The 20,030-nt window shown below is 43.9% G+C and overlaps 1 protein-coding gene across 1 annotated transcript in view; it reads right to left on the reverse strand.

Annotated features, from left to right (window-relative positions):
• Positions 1–18,809, reverse strand: part of tnfrsfa (tumor necrosis factor receptor superfamily, member a) — a 44,274-nt gene extending 25,465 nt beyond the window's left edge. The window contains exon 1 of the mRNA XM_083641915.1: positions 18,535–18,809. Coding sequence (XP_083498041.1) covers positions 18,535–18,567 — 33 coding nt within the window. The 5' untranslated portion in view covers positions 18,568–18,809. The remainder of the gene's footprint in view (positions 1–18,534) is intronic.
• Positions 18,810–20,030: the final 1,221 nt, after the last annotated feature.

Genomic DNA, 20,030 nt, shown 5'->3' on the forward strand with positions numbered 1-20,030 from the left:
TGCGTGCGTGCGTGCGTGTGTGTGTGCGTGCGTGCGTGCGTGCGTGCGTGTGTGTGTGTGTGCGTGCGCGTGTGTGTGTGTGTGTGTGTGTGTGTGTGTGACTGCGGGGTGGGGGATGTAGAGAAAGACTCAAATGGTCGTGTGAGAAGGAAAGGAGGAGCACGTGCAGTAGGAAGCAGTGGAAAGGAAAAAGACAACTGGGAAAAGTAAGCTAGACTAGAAGAGATGGTTCTTCTACAGTCGCGGCAATTCTACAATGCACAAGTTAAAAGGAGTAGGCCTGGGCTATATGGACAAAATATCACAGTATTTCTTCACCAAATACTTTAATACGTTAATATTGATTTTGAAACAATATTGTTTCTTTTGATAATCGTCAGTAAAGTGAATATTAATGACTACAGTAAGTGTCTGAGTTCTAGTAAAGCGCTGGGAGTTAAGAGACCCCCTGGTCTGGAACGCAGTGGTTTTGTGGAATTGGTGATGTCACTAGCGATGTAACTCGAGCACCACAATGATGCTGTGATCAGTGAGTGATGTCATCAGTGATGATGTCACCAGATGGTGACATCTTAATTGCTTGAGTGACACACACACACACACACACACACACACACACACACACACACTCACTCTTCACATTCTTATTATCCACCTTATTTCTAGCGGCCATGCTGCCTATGGGTTTTTCTTCCAGTGTGATCCAAATCACTAATCAGGTCCAGCTTGGCAAAAATCTCGTCGATAAATATCCCTTTAAGAGCGCAATGCATCATGTGTAATCGCCTACTGTGGCTAATGTTAGCGGCTAGCTAGCTATGTTACATGGCAGTAAAACGCCACTGAATGACCAAATTGAGATCACTTTTAACCATTTCGAGTAACACTGTTTCCATACGGACCCCCAGCGTTGGTTGTTGTTTATAATGTGACTATTTTATAACTTTTATAACGTACGTTATAATTCGCGTCTGAATACAGCCAAAGAGTTTTAACAAAGGAAATGGCAAGCTGCAACAATCAAGTCACGTTAAACCGGACCTTGTACCCATAATTTTTTTACAGCGGGCGGGCATTCAAAAATAAGGTGGATATGATTATTATTAATATTATTATTATGAAGTGGGTAAAGGGCACATAATGGAACAGCTAGATAGGTAGGTAATAAACTTGCCCTAGTCAGAAAGTCACACCACTTTAATGCAGCCTTTAAAAGCAGGAAAAGACAACACTTCGGCCATATCATATTACGATCCAAAATCTAAGACCATATATCTCGTCTCATATCGCGTATCATTATATCATATTGCCCCGCCCTACAAAGTAGTATGTGACATCCTAATGAATGATGTGAGAGAGTGAAACGAGCAGTGGGCAGCTAATACATGAGTGAAGAACGCAGGTGTTTCAGTGACAGTGAAGATGCAGACAGACACAGAGGAAAGATCATTTCAGGGCTGAGCTCATTGCAGGTTGTATGATTCATACAAGTCCCAGGTGCAGCCACCTTCACAGGCAGGCACACCTGTTATTATCAGCAGAGGAGTGGCCCCACACAAGAGTCAAGGCCATTAACCCAATCACAATACATGGATTTGTTTACAATATCTCCCGGGTAGAAAAGCCCTGAGTCATGGACAGACAATTTAATGAACTACAGTACTGAGAGAAAGAGAAAATTGTTACGTCTAAAACGCATGTTTGATGCTTTCGTATCATTTCATATTTCACAACAACACTTTCACTAAAGTTAGTTTGGAGACCTGATTTACCTGTTGGGCCACACAGCCTAAAGAAAATGACAGCTTGAGTTGACCCAAAACTAGCAGTTAGTCCGACCAGCTGTTGGCTAGATTTGGTTGATCAAAGATGCTAACACACAGTAGGCTACATAAAAACAAGCACAGCAGAAACTAAGGTCAGATAGGTCAGACCCACCATGTTTAAACTTTCTAAATGTTACGTCTGAAAATGAGAACAGAAATAAACAAACAAGTTTGCAGATATCTCCGCAATTCAAATCAGTCGCCAGTTGTGTACTCAGTAAGAGAAGAGACTGATGTTGTTAGAGCAAAGTCACGCCAATTCAGTCTATCCACCTTATAAACCGGAAACTGGAGGACGTTATAAAAGTTATAAATATAGTCACGTTATAAACAACTAACCAACGCTGGGGGGTCCGTATGGAAACAGTGTTACTCGAAATGGTTAAAAGTTAAATCAATTTGGTCATTCAGTTGCGTTTTACTGCCATGTAAAGTAACTATTACGCTAGCCGCTAGCACATACATGGACAAACTACGGCCGGCCCGCGGGCGCCACCTGTGTGGCCCGCGATGGAATTGCAAAAATAAATAAATATTATTATTTATTTTTTACACAGTGCACCTGAACGCAACATGCAAGATACCCGCTGAATAAGTGTCCAAATGTTCATGTCATTCTGGCCAATTTGGTTAATCTGGTTAATTTAAAATGAGTTATTCCTCTAAACGTGGCTTCAAATGCACCAAATTTTTCACGCTGGCCCCGTTCGGCCCTCAGCAAAACCTGGTAGCGAGGACATTTTTTGTGGCCCTCTCTATCATCAAAGTTACCCATCCATGGGTTACGGCATGACAATATTTGTTCGGCCCCCGGCAACAATCTGGGTTTCTCATGTGGCCCCCCATGAAAAATAATTGCCCACCCCTGCGCTAGCATTAGCCACAGTAGCCGACTACCCACAATGCATTATGTTATCCCAGCACCCGAACGACACGGCTGTAGAGCAGAATGGCTCTGCTGTAAAATCCTCATAGATGTTTTTTTTGTCAAGTTAAAACCATAGACTGTAAAACAGTCTATTACACCGGAAGTGGAAGAAGCACCCATCAGGCATCATAGGGGGGGCACTAACAATGGAATGTACCATTGACAGTCAGTATAGGGTATTTTAGAGTGTTTTTGTACGGCTGCAGGAAAAGGACGTCCTTCACAATGCAGAATCATAATAAAGTAAACCCCCCCCCCCCCCCCCCCCCCCCCCATGTGCTAATGTGCTAATTTTCTAACAAACACATTTCAGTAAGGGGATCCACTGTGTGTGGTATCTCATAAATATAGCCTTGCACATGAGGAGAACGGGAGAACACGGTCAACATTTGTCCACACGCACACGTCTGCGCTATACACACATGAGTGTACTGTATACATAAACACTATGGGCAACCACAATGTGGCTTCCTTTTACCTCTAAGACCCAGCCAGGAGGAAGAGCTGAGTGACCGTAACCTCAGTGGAGAGAGCCCTCCAAACCCACAGTCCCTGGCAAGCCTCCAACCCCCGGCTGCAGTGGTACAGTCCACTTCACACAGTCGTCTCTATCCTCGTGGTGGTACAGTCCACTTCACAGTCTTCTCTATCCTCACAGTGGTACAGTCCACTTCACAGTCTTCTCTATCCTCACAGTGGTACAGTCCACTTCACAGTCTTCTCTATCCTCACAGTGGTACAGTCCACTTCTCTATCCTCACAGTGGTACAGTCCACTTCACAGTCTTCTCTATCCTCACAGTGGTACAGTCCACTTCACACAGTCTCCTCTATCCTCACAGTGGTAGTACAGACCACTTCACAGTGGTACAGTCCACTTCACAGTCTGCTGTATCCTCCTCACAGCTCACAATGAGTAGGCCACTAATTGGCTCCAACAGTGTGGTATTGTGATGCTTGCAGTGGCTGTGTATGATAGGCTCAGTGTACTGTGCTGGTTCAACTAATCGGAGGACAATGTAACAGTGAGAGAGGGCCCCTGTGTTTATCTGACAACAGTAGCTCCCCTCCGCTTCCTCTCAAGCCCCGGGTTCTTCCAAACTGCCCGGGCACAAACGGGGGACACGCCGTGTACACTGAGAAGGTATTTGTGAGTCAACGACAGGACATCCTTTCAGTCGACCTAGGTTATCAATGGGCCATTTAGACGGGTGTGATCACTCCCGGGTCCCCTGGAGGAATTACAGTGAGCTCCATTATAACACGGATAGAAACAAACAAGATATGCACACACGCGCACACACATGCACGCACACACACACACACACGCACACACACACACACGCACGCACATCCACATGACACGCACACGCGCGGGGGAGATGTATTTCATACAGGACAGATGATTTCAATCATAGGCATCTGATAAGGAGTGGCACGCTGTACCTCATTACTCTCCTGGGTTCCGCCGTTCCGGAGTGGGACCTGACCTTCCCTATCATGCTTTTCCCATTAGCCACTCCCATTCTTTCATCCATTATCTCTGTGGGGCATTTGTGATGCTACAGAGGAGGATACAGATACAGTACAGCCATCCTCTGGGATAATGTGCTGAGAGAGGCAAAGGCTCCCTGAGCAGTTCAGATTACAGTGAGGGAGAATAAACGCTAGTCGAGTGCTGAGGATGCTAGATATTACGGTAAGTCAAAAGCTCCAAGCGACCCCTCATTTCAGGCCAGGGGGTCTCAACCTTTTAAAGCCCACTTCTGACTCTCTGATTCTGTGGTAACGATCGGCGTGCAGACTGGAGCCGCAAATGTCAGCATCAACTCCAAGCAGCGTAAAGTGAGCCAGAATAAAACGGAAACTTCTGGTTAGAACCTTCACAATAATGGCAATTAAATAAAGCAATAATAGCCTTATTGATGCACGTTGCGATGTTTTTGTGTGTGATCCGATACACACAGAACACAGACAATTAAAAAGTCAATTTTAACCCGTAGCGAATCAACTGTTCTGTTTTTTATTTACCCAGTAATACATTATTGCTTTTATTTTGAAGGCAAAAATGTCTAGCTTCCTGTATTTCGTCTATTTCTAGCGGGATAGATGCGGCTTTAATTTAAATGAATTATCCATATCAGAGTGACACAGAAGTCAGTAATGGTGATTAACTGCTGCAGATTGTTGGCATTACAGAATTAAATCAATGCATCTCGTTCAATTATTTAATATGCACGAGCAATTAATTAGTATGCACGCCACGAACGTTAATAGGGCACTTATCACAGATTATATATTTTTAGCAACTTGTTATCAGACTCTGATGTCATGAGAGTTTGTTGAGTGCTATATTGACAAGCTAGTTTTCACAAGAATTGCGTTTTGCCACTTCACACGGCGATAAGGGTGGCGTTATGAAAGAAGTCCACTCTGGAACCTGGTTTCACTTTTTTAAGCAGGGAGTGTTGACGTGTAAACTAGGCCTGATTGTTAAAAAAAAAAATCTGAGAACCACCTTCTCAAATAAAGGATAAAACAAAACAAAACATGACAAAAAAGGAGAAAACTAAACTAAACTGGGCTGTATGTGTGTGTTATGTCACTGTCAGCTGCGTGGTGATATTCAAACATAACTGGTCATTGAAATTGTGCATTTAAATTTGTCATTTTTTATTTGTTTAGGTATCACAGTGTGCAGAAATAGGGAAAAAAAGGCAAGAATAACACCTGGGGGAACTTGTACTGTAGCAGTGTGGCTTCAGTATCAGACAGTGGACAGACTGCAGCAGCAGGCAAACCCTCCAGAAACACAGCAGCCTAGCAAGCTTCACTCATAACGGAGCTACTTCACAGAAACAAACATGTCCTCGGTTGAAAATAGGAAAGAATGCGTATGGGTAGTTTCTTCTTTATCCACATTTATTTTTCACAACAACCTCTCAGCACTGCAGCTCCGCAAGGCTCAGAGTAAACGCTGTGTTGTTCGGTGGCGCACCCCGGTAGCGTGGAGTTACTTTGCCGTGTTTAAGCACGTGATTGGCCCGAAGGTCCAAGCACCGCCCACCCAGGAAACTGGAGGCTATCTATCTCACGAAGCGACAGTGTGCATGACTCATACATGACCTGCCCTCAGCTGCGGCGTGGGGAAGGGGGGGGAGGGGACAATGCATTTGAATACTGATCTGGACGTCGAGGTGCCGTCACTCACGATGGTGCGATGTAGAGGACTCCGTGGTCGATGCCTGCCGGCCAGCGAGCTCACGGCCCGCCCAGTGGTTGAGAAAGGTCACTGATAATACATGCAGCCCTAAATATTATTATATGTACTATTTATGATGGCAGCACATGCAAAACTATGGGAAAGCAATTCAAAACGCCTCAGTTATACAGGTGATTTTGGAGTTTATGAAATTATTTCAGTTGTTACCTAAACTGTGTAGTGCTTTGAATTCTCTTCAATAGACTCGTTACAACAACGTACTGTAGCGATCAGTTCATCAGATTATAGATGGTCTCTGAGCCAACAACCAATTACTGTCCTGACATTGATCCCTGGCCATTATTGCATTATTTCCACGTTATACAGAGGAATTCAGCTATTTAGCCTGATAACATGAAAGTATTCCATCACATCACATGACAGAGTGAGAGAGGAGGCGCACGTATCACATGACTGAGTGAGAGAGGAGGCACACGGTTTGCCACAGCTTTTGATTTGCAACGTTGCATAATTGAATATGGAATACTTTGGTTTGAAATTCAATATCAGATTGTGTGTGTGTGAAACGTTACTATGAAGCTAAGCTATGAAGCACATTTTGATGTCGAGTTCAGACAAACACTGCGTGAATCCACAAAGTCAGCATCTGTCAATTGAGAAGCTCAAAATTGGTGTGAGACACAGATTACAGTTGATCTACACTACACCGCTACACTGGAGTCTGATAGAGATAAACAATTAGGCTAAGCACAAATCCAGCCCTTGCAGTAGTGGCATTTATGTGTATGGAGGAGGAGGAGGAGGAGGAGGAGGAGGAGGAGGAGGAGGAGGAGGAGGAGGAGGAGGAGGAGGAGGAGGAGGAGGAGGAGGAGGAGGAGGAGGACCCGGTCATAGCTTGGGAAAAGAGACCAACTTGGTTTGCCAATTTTGCAAGAGAGCTTGAGGTAACATTAGATATGTATTAGGATCTACTACGTAGCATTTAGCATTTACTAGGGCTGGGCAATTAACCGAAAATAATCAAAACCGTAATTTAGAACATCTAACCGACTTGAATTAATTCCGTTAATTCATGTTAATTTGGGTAATACTTTCCCAATGGGTGTGTCCATGAACCATCCCCTTAAAAAACAACTACTGTATGTCGTGTTCGGTCACGTGCCTCCGTGTGGCATTTCTATTGGGTGGTTAGTAGTTAGTCGGTCGTAGCAGCAGGCACATTGTGAGATTGTCAGCCCAAATGTCTGGCATTGTCAGAATCTGTCCCAGGCTAGCTTTCGTCACAAGACAATGGCTGTCTTTGAACCTCTGGCATGAGCGATGCAGGACCAGCCTTTTTGTAGCCACGAGTCCAAAGACATCGCCATGTTTCTTTCACGTTGGTCATCTTTCGTCCTGGACAGCCCAAAATCGCCCAGTGTGTAACTTCACTAGCTATTCACCTTATCATTTGCCCATATCAGGAGGCTTCTGCATACGTCATTTTGTAATCGTCTTTCCGTTTTAGACCCGGAAGTAGATTACTCTCACCTTTATCATTTTTAGACTTGCCAAAAAGCTGTTTTCAAGCAAAAAAAAAACTAACTGTTAATATAAAGTTTTAATATTTTCTCGGATGACTACGTAACATTCCAAAAATGTGCCCCTATTTGGGCATTTTTAACGAGCAATGACGAGCGCTGGCTGTGACCATTGAGATATCGATGGCTGTGACCGGTCAGACTAGGTAGTATCTGTCAACCCAGCTGGCAGTGACAAAACACTGTCGACGTGCTTAATTGTAACTAACGTTATGCCGACCGGGTGGTCGGCATAGCCATCAGCTTCTCGCAGCAGTAACGCTATGAGAATTAAACTGAAGTTGGCCACACTCGCTGCAGTGTAGCTGCTGATTGTTGCCAAACTTCATTCATAGTTTCCAGTTTATCGATGTTTACAATGCAACCGGCCGGCCAGCTAACGCTGAACCAGAAGAAGAAATACAATTGCGTCCGACACGGAAGAGAAAAAGTGGGCGTGGCAACACAAGGTGAATAGGTTACCGTATGTGATGTTCTATCTATACGAGGGATCAGCCGAGCAGCATTTTGGTAAACAAACCGCGTCACTGGGTGGCAACGGCAATGGAACCCTATGGAGCCCAAGTGGCGCGAGGCGTGAGTGTCTGCTCTAGCCGGCTTGACTCTGTTTACATTTTATAAACTGCGACAGTTCACACTACTTTAACACGACATGCATATTATATGCATGTCGTCAAATAAGCACAAGAGTCTGATGTATAATATATTATATTATACATCAGACACTTGTGCTAATTCTGCTCTCACTCAGAATGTCAAAATATAAGCAATGTGATGTATAGTTTTTGAGATATTAACGTTTGTTTGGCACAACTCATACTAATAACTGCCGCGGGGTTCAGCATTTCTGGGTGTCAAGTGACGTCACGCTGATTCGTCCTATAGTGTTCTCAACAGCTGTGTTCTCTGGCTATACACAATACACATGCATCTTAACTAAACCTGCTGGGTAACACTGCTGCAATCATTGACTAAATGAGATTGTGATTATAAGGAGCCTTAAGACATTTTCCTTTTCAACTTTCAAATAAAAAGCAAATATGTTTGCAAATTGGTCAACATTTATGTCCCGTCTCCCACTACGTCATTACTGCCTGTTGAATAGCCTAAGTCTCGGTGCAGGGAGAGTTTCCGAGCGCCATCAAAACTCCATGGAAACTATTTTCACACATTATGATTAGGCTACTTGCATACTCTTCTAAAAATAGTGCAGAGTTCCTGCACACAAAATGTGGCATATATCTGCAAATTAAATCAATGCATCCACGGCAATTGTGTATTTTCATGGAATATATTATAGTGGTGAAAGCATGGATATTGACAGCTACTGGTAAGAAAACTGTTGATTGTGTTTATGAAGGATACAGAGAGGAGACACGGAATAAGTCTGCATGTAAAACTGCTTCCCAAATTAATGGATTGAGCTCATTATCTACAGTATATCCATATTAGATATAACGCAAATCTCATCCATATTGGTTATTTCCTATTATTTATACTATATAATGTAGGCTGCACGGTATGAGAGCACGTACGTATGAGATGATTGCATGCTAAAAGTGTATTCCAAGATTCCCATGAAGTAATTCACCACAATTCTCCATTGATTGAAGAAATACACTTTCTTGTTGTTCATCATTTAACTGCTGATTTGTGATGTTTTGTTTACTCGAGAGCTTTTGATGTGCTTGACATTATGTTATATAATAGGGGTGGGAATCACAGAGTAACTCACGATACTTAGCCCTCGATAACGATGGTATCACGATACAGCGGTTCTGCAATAATCAATACATTACAAGAAATCTTAGCTAAGATATCTGTGTAACTGAAGAGGGGGAAAAAGAAGAAAGAATATACCCCTAAAAAGGCAAAAAGTAGGAAATGGAATTATGTATTTATTCCCAGAATTTACATGAAAAACAACAAAGTTCATAAGTTAAAATGTTTAAAAGGAAGGATACAAAATAATGCCTCACTAAAATCTTTTTAATCTGTGGAAATTAAGTTTACAGAAAAAAATGAATGCAAATAAAACACATTTCAGGATAAATATCACAATATGGTATCAGGATATGCTGCCAGTGTATAATCTATCCATTGTCCCACCCCTATTACATGCAATTTTCTGCCCATATAATATTGTCATACTTTAGAAATAAAACACCAACACAGATTTTGGTCGTTTTATTCCAAAGATTTTATCTTGATCATTATGAACGTTCTCTTGATCTATTAAGTTTCACAGTTTGGTTTTGTCCACTGGGTGATTAGCTGCGAGGTCTATATTGCTGTCATTGTTTGGCTGAAGCAGGGGCTTCAAAGCGTGGCCTTGTAGCGTGCGCACGTCGCTACACCCTTTGAAGTTCCCCCCACGTTCTCTTCCCCTCGCCCGATCTTATCAACGCAGTAGTGTAGCACACTGAGCAGCATTGAGCTGTTGAACGCCACATACAGCTTCCACCGGTCTGAGCTAGACGTTTATTCTTCACGTTGCAAAACCTATGTATTTGTTATGCCATCATGCTCTCAACTCATTGCGCACTCGCCGCAGGGAAAAGCACCATTAGATTGTTCATGGTGATTTTGGGTGAAAGAATAATCAATAGTCATTGGAAAAATTCACGATGGCCGCCACGGGCGTGGGTACAGTAGATGAATTGAAAATCCCTGGAAGTTGACCTTGACGGACCGCCGCGCGCTCTCTGCGCTCTGCTTGAGAAATTAATCTCGGACAGCATGCGCTAATTTCTTTCAGTGATAAATGACGCTGACATTTTGCGTTAGAGAGTAAATGGGAGTAACAGCGCAGCTTATTCCCAGACAACAAAGTCCTCCACCTGCCAAAATACTGTAAATATGACTCTAATGTTCCATCAAGCAGCACAGGCGACATTCATCACTATAACGCTGATAAACACACGAGGCTGCCTGCCTCTCTCATATCCATTTAAAGCGCTCTCACAACAAGCACGCAGCAGACATTATGAAAAACCATATTGTTGTGCGAGGAAGACACACACACGCGCGCGCACGTACGAAACGGACACGCGCGCCTGCACTCACACACACACCGCTGGAGCACGCGGGACACACACACACACACACACACACACACACACACACCGCTGGAGCACGCGGGACGCACACACACACACACACCGCTGGAGCACGCGGGACGCACACACACACTAGTGCACGAGTGGGAGCGTGTGAAAAGCGCCCGCCCCCTCCTCTCAGGGAGAACAGGAAGCGCCAGACAATGTGGAGGCTTCATGCAGGGTTCAGCTCGTCTCAGACCAGGCCCGGACCTGCTCCCCATTACACCCACAAGATATCCGCTGGCCAAGGGATATTTATAACTCCACCACACACACACACACACACACACACACACACACACACACACACACACACACACACACACACACACACACACACACATACACAGCTTCCTCAGGAGGTATGCTTCACTGATTAGGCCCGTGACAGTGACAGTGCTGCTGTGTTGTGTTGCACAAGCAGGTTAGGTAGCATTCAGCGTCAAGCTAGCAAAAGAAAGAAACAGGGGGACTGGGGGGGGGGAGCAGTCTGCGATGACGTGAGTTATAGTGAGTTTCCTGTTCTCAGCCGCACAATCATGGTGGGTGAAATGACTGACAGCCTGACACTGACAGACCGCGTTCAACTGTACGCATTGTTTTGATGACGGAGAGAGAGAGGGGGCGACTGAAAGTTCACTGCTGCCGAGCCGAGTGCTGCTTCAAAACTATGGAAACCCAATTCAGAGGGCCTTCATTTAGAACGTCATTCAGTCATTTGTAGCAATTAATTCAACTTTTACCTAAACTGTGTGCTGCTTTGAATGATCGTGAATATCTTATAACAACAACGTAGCGAACAGCAGTTCAGTCTGCGCCAACAACCAATGACTCACATTGATCCCTGACCATTATTCGGCGATGAAAATGCATGGAGAGTGAAAAAGGTGACAGTACCAGGGCAGACACAAAACCACTCAGAAATCATTCACTTAAGTGCCCTATTTTTGGGATCAAAAAGGTGAATGTCACCTAAAGGAGACTAGTTTGCATCCCTGATTACTGCATTATTTTCCCCTGTTATATTTAGGAATTTAGCTATTTCTAGCACAATAACATTCAAGTATTCTATCATGAGACAGAGTGAGAGAGGATGTGTGCATGCAGTTTGTTTTGCAATAGACCCTTTTCACAGGGGCCATTTTGTGTCGAAAAGACAGGGTAAACACAGGCCCCCGCGAAAAGGGTCTATTGCCACAGCTTTTGATTTGGAACATCATGTGCGATAACCAAGGGGGCAGCTTTCTACCTCCGCATTGACGCCAAAGCAAGGGGGTAGCAAAAACCGCAATTCCTCAAATGGCCACTTGAGGCTAGCTGCAAGAGTGAGTCAATCCCCGTCCAGCCCTATGTTAAAATGTCTGTCTTTACACTGTAAATAAACATGTTTACAGCCTGGCTCAAAAAAACGGTTTTGGTCTGTATAGCTAATTTCACCTTTCATAACAACTGCATGGGGTGAGTATCTAACTCCATCCATTTAGAGTAAAATAGACAACAGAAAAGACTATGATTGGGGCGTGATTGACAGGTCGCCTGTCCAGTGATGATGCAGCTCGCCGATCACAGACCAATAGCAGGCCGAGCGTGAGGCTCTGTGGGAAACCCCCGGCCTCACGCTGAAACCAAGATGGCAGCGGCCAAAACGCCAAACTACAGGCTTCAGAACGAGAGTGGACAAACCAATGGGTGACATCCAGTGTTGGGCAAGTTACTTTCAAAATGTAATATACTACATATTACTAGTTACTTTCATTTGAAAGTAATAAGTTACTTTACAATATTACTTTCTGTGTAGAGTAACTCATTACTTATTACACTACTTTTGTATTACTTTTACCAAAACAACAGCAGCAGCAGAATGACATTGCCACCCCGGAACCATCCCAAAAAATAATTTCAACTGCCTTGAAGTCAGTGTAAACAATCCAAAACTTTGTGATTGTCATCTATAGTGGTTATTTGCATAAAAACACACAGTTTGAATAAGAAATTATTGTATCTTTTTTTAAATATGTGCTTTGATTGAATAAAATGTAACTCAATTTGTAACTTGAGTTACTTGACAAAGTAACTGGTATAATATTACTGAAATCCTATAAGTAATAAGTTATATTACTAAGTTACTAGTAAAAGTAATATATTACATGTAATATGTTACTTTTGTAATGAGTTACCCCCAACACTGGTGACATCATACACACACACTCTTTGACATCTATGGCGATGATGACGTGAGTGATGTTCTCAGATGTACTTATGCGGTTGGTGAGATGACTGTTAGCCTGACACTTGACAGACATGCTGTGTTGATGGCAGAGAGAGGGGGCTGCTGAACGTTTGATCGGTTTGTTTAAGAGCTCTAAGCAGGTGCTGCATGACTCATGGCGTGTTGTTGAGCACATCTCTGTGGCTTCTAAAGATCAGCTGCTGATGTCATCGGTGTAACACAGACAGCATCATCGTTAAGACAACCGAGTTAACGGGAAAAGAAGCAACCGACGGCGGCCGAGGACATTCAATTTGAACGTCAGTTACCAAATTGAATTTAGGGGTTTGTGCAGAAAAGTGCAATTAACTTGAGCCTTTTCAGATTCTGAGTATAGGCTCAATCTAATTTCCCAGAACAAGAGAGGAGCTGGATAACAACTCAAACTCCAGGAGGAGAAGAGGAAGAATCAAACTCCAGGAGGAGAAGGAGAAGGAGAAGAAGGAGACGGAGAAGGAGAAGGAGAAGAAGAAGAAGAAGATGAAGAAGAAGAATCCAGGAGAAGCAGAAGATGAAGAAGAAGAATCCAGGAGAAGCAGAAGAGGCAGAAGAAGAATCCAGGAGAAGCAGAAGAAGCAGAAGAAGAAGAAGAAGAATCCAGGAGAAGCAGAAGAAGCAGAAGAAGAAGAAGAAGAAGAATCCAGGAGAAGCAGAAGAAGCAGAAGAAGAAGAAGAAGAATCAAGGAGAAGCAGAAGAAGAAGAATCCAGGAGAAGCAGAAGAAGCAGAAGCAGAAGAAGAAAAGTCCAGGAGGGACAGAATGAAAGAGGGAAAAGGATGAGTAATAGTTGAAAGTATGTGCAGGAATCCATCACCGTGCTCTACAGACAATCACAGCAGCTCCATTAAAGCTGCTCTCTGTGTGTGGAAGAAGAAGAAGAAGAAGAAGACCTTGAAGTCCTGGCAGGTTAAAGCCTTCTCCATAAACACATCACAGCAAAAATGTAGAATATGTCGCTGTGGTAACAGGTCAACAAGGCCTAAGTGGCCATCGATAGCTGGAATGTATGTCTCTGTAAACAGTATAGTCCATCTCTGGACAAAGGTTGAGTTTAAAGACTCAACACTTTTGTTCTAATCTGCTCTTCAATTGAGAAGAAGGGAAACTCACAGGGTATAGATATAGACATGGCTGCTGTCTGGGGCTCCGCCCCCATGAGATTTTGAGTGTCAGACACTTCATTTCCTGCGTTCTGCTGAATTTTTAATGCACAAATTTGTGCTTTTTTTATGCATCAATTGCAAAGTGCTCTGCTACTCTCAACATGAATGTAAAGGAAACAAGAGTTAATAATGACAATATGATTCAAGCACAGTTCAATTATATTAAGGGTTAAAACTGATTGAAATCATTCTGTAGATTGAGCTCTGCCACCCATGCATAGACCCTTTTCACAGGAACCGTTTTGAGATTGTAAAGCAGGTGTAACCAATACCATTAATTATGGTTTCATTGCATTTAGGTGTTTCAGTGCCAGGGCCCCCATTCATGTTATTGGTTGTACATGCTTTACTTCTGCTTTATCACGTCAACACGGTTGCTGTGAAAAGGGCCTATAGACATAGACCGTGATGTGGTGTAGATCTTTGTCAAATATCATCTCTGGTTCCATATTATGTCATCATGCAACCATGGTGCCTGTCAATAACTAACACCGTGCCAGGAATCTGAACACTTGTTGTAAATACTGTGAAACTGTAAAACAGTTGTATGATGAGAAATCTTCTAGTTTAAAAGATGAGTTTCTTCTTCTCTTGAATATAGCCTACACTGTAGACTGTCTGTCTGTCTGTCTGTCTGTCTGTCTGTCTGTCTGTCTGTCTGACAGACAGACACAGACAGACAGACACACACACAGACAGACAGATTTATTTTTGAATGCAGCTTTAACATCAGTCGTCCTCACTCATAAAATATGCCTGACTGTAAATATTTCCAAATCAATAACAAAGTAACCTTAAGTTACATTTTTATGCTTAATGTACTTACAAGCAGTTTTTGCTTTGCCCGTCGAACGCGTCGCATATGAGTGCATTTGTCTACGCCTCAGCGATATGCAAAAATAAATTCCTTGTTAGGCGATGTGTAATATCATGGACTTAAAAGCGCTCTTCAATTCTATCATAATAATCAGGCTAAGGGATGAGTTGATCTGTTCAGATTAGAGCTGGACGATAAGTAAATATCTTTTGTCGTCTTTCAGTGGAATCATATCGTGGTGATGTGAAGATAATACCCTGATTCGTGACACAAATCTCTGCCGTCTGAATTGATGCTCTCTAGCAAATTTTCCTTAAAACAATGATAAAGTGAACGTATGGCAGGAGGAATATGATTTGAATATTTCTGTTTTGTTTGACATCACACCTAACATTGCCATTCGGTTCGGTGAGAAGCCAATGAGATTATTGAACGTGATTTTGCATACCTGAACCATATTGTGATATACAGTATATTGACATCGGGGGGAAAAATCCTTGTGATTATCGAGATATATCGCCCACCCGTGGTTCAGGCATCTGGTGAGGATGCCACCTGGTCGCCAACCTAGGGTAAGCGGTTGAGGATGGATGGCCCAGCCTTAGTTCATAGAGTGGTGATTTGATTTGTAGTAGCCACACGTAATGTTAAGCGAAGCAAATCAATGGTGGATTATTGATTTGGGAACACAGACTTGCCATTGTTGGTGTGTGCAGTACTTGAGTGGGCAGCACATGGCCCAGGTGGCACTCCCTCAAGAGCATAAAACAGCTGGAAGGTGTGTCACAACAGCTACCTGATTTTCACAACCAACTTTCATCGTGTTCGATTTCTCAACAAATACAAAAAACACAAACAGGTGTGATATCTCTTTCACGTGACCTATACTAGACCCAACTCTTGGACCTCTCTAGAATGAAGACCCGATGAGAAACCGTGTTTAGAGAAAGTATAAAACAGACATGAGAATGCAATGCACCACCCAACCAACCTGGCATCTGATGATAATGATAAGCAGGAGGTTGCACTGTGTTGCATCATTCACTATCCGTGTCGAGTCTCTGACACGGTCCACTTTTCACATGATCAGATCAGTCAGTAAACTACAGCTGGGACGGCCAAACGCAAGGGAGCTGGAAGGTGGGTGCTGAGGGTGCTGCAGCACCCCCTGGTGGCAAGAGATGGGATTTTTGAAATTGTTGGACTTGGCTGTCTTGTGTTTATACCACCAACAAAATGCATTAAAAAACAGTTTGTGCTTCCCAGCTCTAATCTTATTTCATACGCTCTCTCTTCAAAATTATTTCATCATAATCTGGTTTTCCATAATAATAATAATAAGTTCAGTGTTTATGCCTGTGTTGCTGCCTGTTGTAGTGTAAAACGACTAAAGGGAGAGCAGGTGCTTACATGAAAGTGAGTGAGAAAAGGAGAAGATACTGAATACTGACATCACGACAGTATAATCCTAATGTTAATTTAAAATTAAATATTCTTCTAAATATGGATGAAAGTCCCAAAAACGTCAAATTTTCGAGTGCCTTCCTTACAGCACCCCCTACCTAAAAGTACTTCCAGCGCCACAAATGTGTTGTTGTCCATTGCTAAGGTCCCCAGCTGCACTATCAGCCCTGTCCTTGTCCTTGTCTGTGGTCCACAGAGACGGGGGGACGGGGGGGGATAGGCTATTTCCTGTGTGAACCCACACCCAGCGCTACAGTAAGCAACCACAGATAGCATCTTGTGCAAATGAGCACGACAATTCTCCAAACCAGACTGATGCCACTAATATCGGCAAATCTGTGTACACTAGACAGGAAGTTTACTGAAGGGGCCGGCACGTACACTTAGGCAATTTGTGCACATCAATGGGGTTGGGTGGTGGGGAGAGAGAAGGGGGGGGGGGGGGTTGCTCATAGTCCCATAGCAACAGGGTCTGGTGCGGAGGCCTCCAGAATGTTCTGTGGTTTACAGTAGAGATAAACATTGACATTGCCACCCAGAGAAAAAAAGAAAAGAGTGAATGTGAGTTCAGTAATGGAACGTCGCGTCACTTGAAACACAGATTCGACAAGTGCTGGAAACAAACTGAAGCTTCAGGCAGGCCCATCAGAGAGGATCTTACTTACAGTCAGCGTAAAGGCTGTATTTATGCCTGTATGACCAAACACATGGCGGCACAGCAGCTGCACGCCGACGTAACATTGTTCCCCTTATCAAGGCCAGACTGACGAACTTTGATTCACTGTCAACTTCTCCTTCCACTTCTCAAATACTGAGACACACTGTGGTATTGTAAAAACCTTGCACTATTTATAGAATTTGCAATATGAGATGTGCATACTGTTACACCGCTAGTGTCCCGTATAAAAATTCATCACCCATATCGGTGACTTTTCCATGCATTTCATATTAATCCAAAAGGGGCCTTTCATAAATGGTGACATTTTAAGGCCTTACGCTGAGCACACAGTATTTATAGTGTCGGGCTTTGCTGCTGCACAGTTGGAAAAAGCAACAGCAGAGCACTGAATGGACGTCTCTGTGAAGGTCTGAGTGGAATAATCGACGGCCAAACTGATGAGGGTTATTGCAGCTTTGATTCAATAAGTGGGACGGTGAACTTTCTTGGCTCAAAATTACACTATTTTGTAAAACCTCTGCCTGCCACATCCATTTTGCCTCTAGGGCCCTTCATTTAGCCCACATTAAGGGCCCCAGACCCCCCATTTCATAATATTTGTGTCTCTCGGACCCAAATCCTACATTTTTTTTATTGTTGTTAGATATGGTTTTGTCCAGAATTCCATGATTACCTGTACTGTCGGTAAGAGAGATAACACTGAAACTATGAAAACTATAATGACGTTTACCAATTCATCAATTTGCTGGGGACCCCCTGGAATGCCCTCAAGGACCGCTGGTGGTCCCCCGGACTCCACGTTGAGAACCACTGCTCTATATAAAAGCCTGGGTAGACTGCACTAACCTATACATAGCAGAATCACACTGTATAGTCCTCCTACTAATTATTATAGGCCTACTACTGTATATCCACTATGATAGACCAGCAGCAGGACGTCCCGCACGGGGCGATCTGTTATGTTGAGGTAATAACAAGGGAACAGCACGACACATGTACTGTACTTTACATTACACCGGTTTACGGTAGCTCAGTCAAGTTTCAGTGTAAATGCATCAAGAGGCTCTCTAGAGCCACTCTTCAGAAACAGCAACAGCAACAACAGCTGTGTCTTGTGAACCCGCCTGTGTGTAGAGTAGACTGTAGTGTATAGGCTCACAGGCCTGGCCGTGATTTGAGCTAGACTCACAGGCAGCACAGCGGCCGGAAAACTTAACATTTCTCTGGCCTCTGGGGTACGTTTAGTACAGTGTGTTATAAATACAACCACTGCCGAACTAGTAATTCAATGGGAATTATCATGTTATTCTAACGTTATATATCACCAAACAGCATAGCCTAGTGTGTTTAACACCGCATGCACCGAGAGCAATACACTTCATATGAAGTTGTCCAACTTTCTACCCATAGCATTTCGGTAAAGGCTTCTATGAGGAATGCAATTTCGATTTTAAGTAAAGGCTAATTATACAGCACCGTACTTACATGAAGTTTCCCGACCACCGGATCGAAGTTCATCTTGGGAACTTCGAGATCAGAGGCAATCCGGGGAGCTGGATTTCGGCTTCAGCCCTCACTCCGCCAATCTAAAGTCTGTCAAAACAAACAGCTGCTACAGAGAAAAGTAGAATAACTCCAGGAATCCAAGTTGAACGTCATCCGTCATCCAGGTGTTTTCATGGGTTCACTCTAAGCACTGTCTGTCTGTGCAAATGATTCAACAGGTTTGTGGGGAGCGAGAGAGCAGAGAGAGACGCTGCCTGCCGTGTCGTGTGAGCAGAATGGAGATCTCTTTTTTTTCCGCCTGGGAGTTGCTTGGGGACGTCAACCAACTCGGGAGCCAATCAGAGCGCGGAGTCCAGAACAGCAATAAGTTGTGTAACTTTTAGTTTTAAGCTTTTAATTAATAGATATCACAATGAAACGTCCCTATAGTTCAATGTTTTTGTATTACAAGTTTTCTGAAATTGTATGCAAATTAAATGAGGCATTAACTAGTTAAATATGTGCCAAGTCATTTCCAGATCAGAAATCTGAAGATTGGATAAAGCAGGTCCGAAAATACTGTGAACAGTCGTAAAATAACTAACTAAATAAATAAAGAAATCATCATCATCATCATCATTTTCACCATGTTTTTAGGAATGAGATGTTATATATCAGGCTATGAATGATAGTGTAACGTGTTCAGGTAATCCAAGTATTACCTGTAATGTGATGTGCAACCTAAGTGTCTGGATCGCAGCTAGGAACTGATGTGTGTGGGTGTGTTCCTAGGGGGAAGGGGATATAGGTGACCAGCGGCCGGGGCGGAAGCGAGTCAGTGCCATGCGGGCGAGCAGACCGGTTGTTATGTGTAGAGCTAGCGGTGTGAAGCTAGCTGCTAGGAGCTAACGAAGCCTGTGAATAAAGACCCTGTACCAACTACAACTCTCCGTTCCTTGGCGTATCACTGATACGCTACATTGGTGCCAGACAGTAAAGCGGTAACGCCTCTGATTCGGCCGAGAGGGGAGAGGGTGAGGAGGAACGACGGAGAAAGTGCGGAATGGAGCGGCTAAAGATGAAAAGGGAGGTGGAAGAGTCTGAAGCCTCGGTGTATCCGGAGAATAGGGGGGAATACAGACGGATGAAGGAGGAATACAGACTGATGAGGGAGAACCTCGGGCGGGAGGAGAGCGGAGCCGAGCCGGGCCCCGCTGGCAGACAGGCGGGGAGTGACGAGGCTGAAGCACGGCACGCGACGGCGGGGGATGGCGCCCGCAGAACCAGGAAGGACGTGCTCGTCCCGAAATACAACGGTAAAGGCGAGTGGGAGGCATACTGCAAGCAGTTTGAGGAGGCTGCAGAATGGAATGGCTGGACGAGAAGGGAGAGAGCCAGCCATCTCGTGATGTCCCTCGAGGGCGAGGCTACGGCGTGCGTGTCGGCAATAGCGGATACAAAGGACTTGGATGTGGTGATGGGGGCCCTGCGGAGAC

This window comes from Poromitra crassiceps (genome assembly GCF_964638095.1).
Source record: "Poromitra crassiceps genome assembly, chromosome: 8".
NCBI lineage: Eukaryota > Metazoa > Chordata > Actinopteri > Beryciformes > Melamphaidae > Poromitra > Poromitra crassiceps.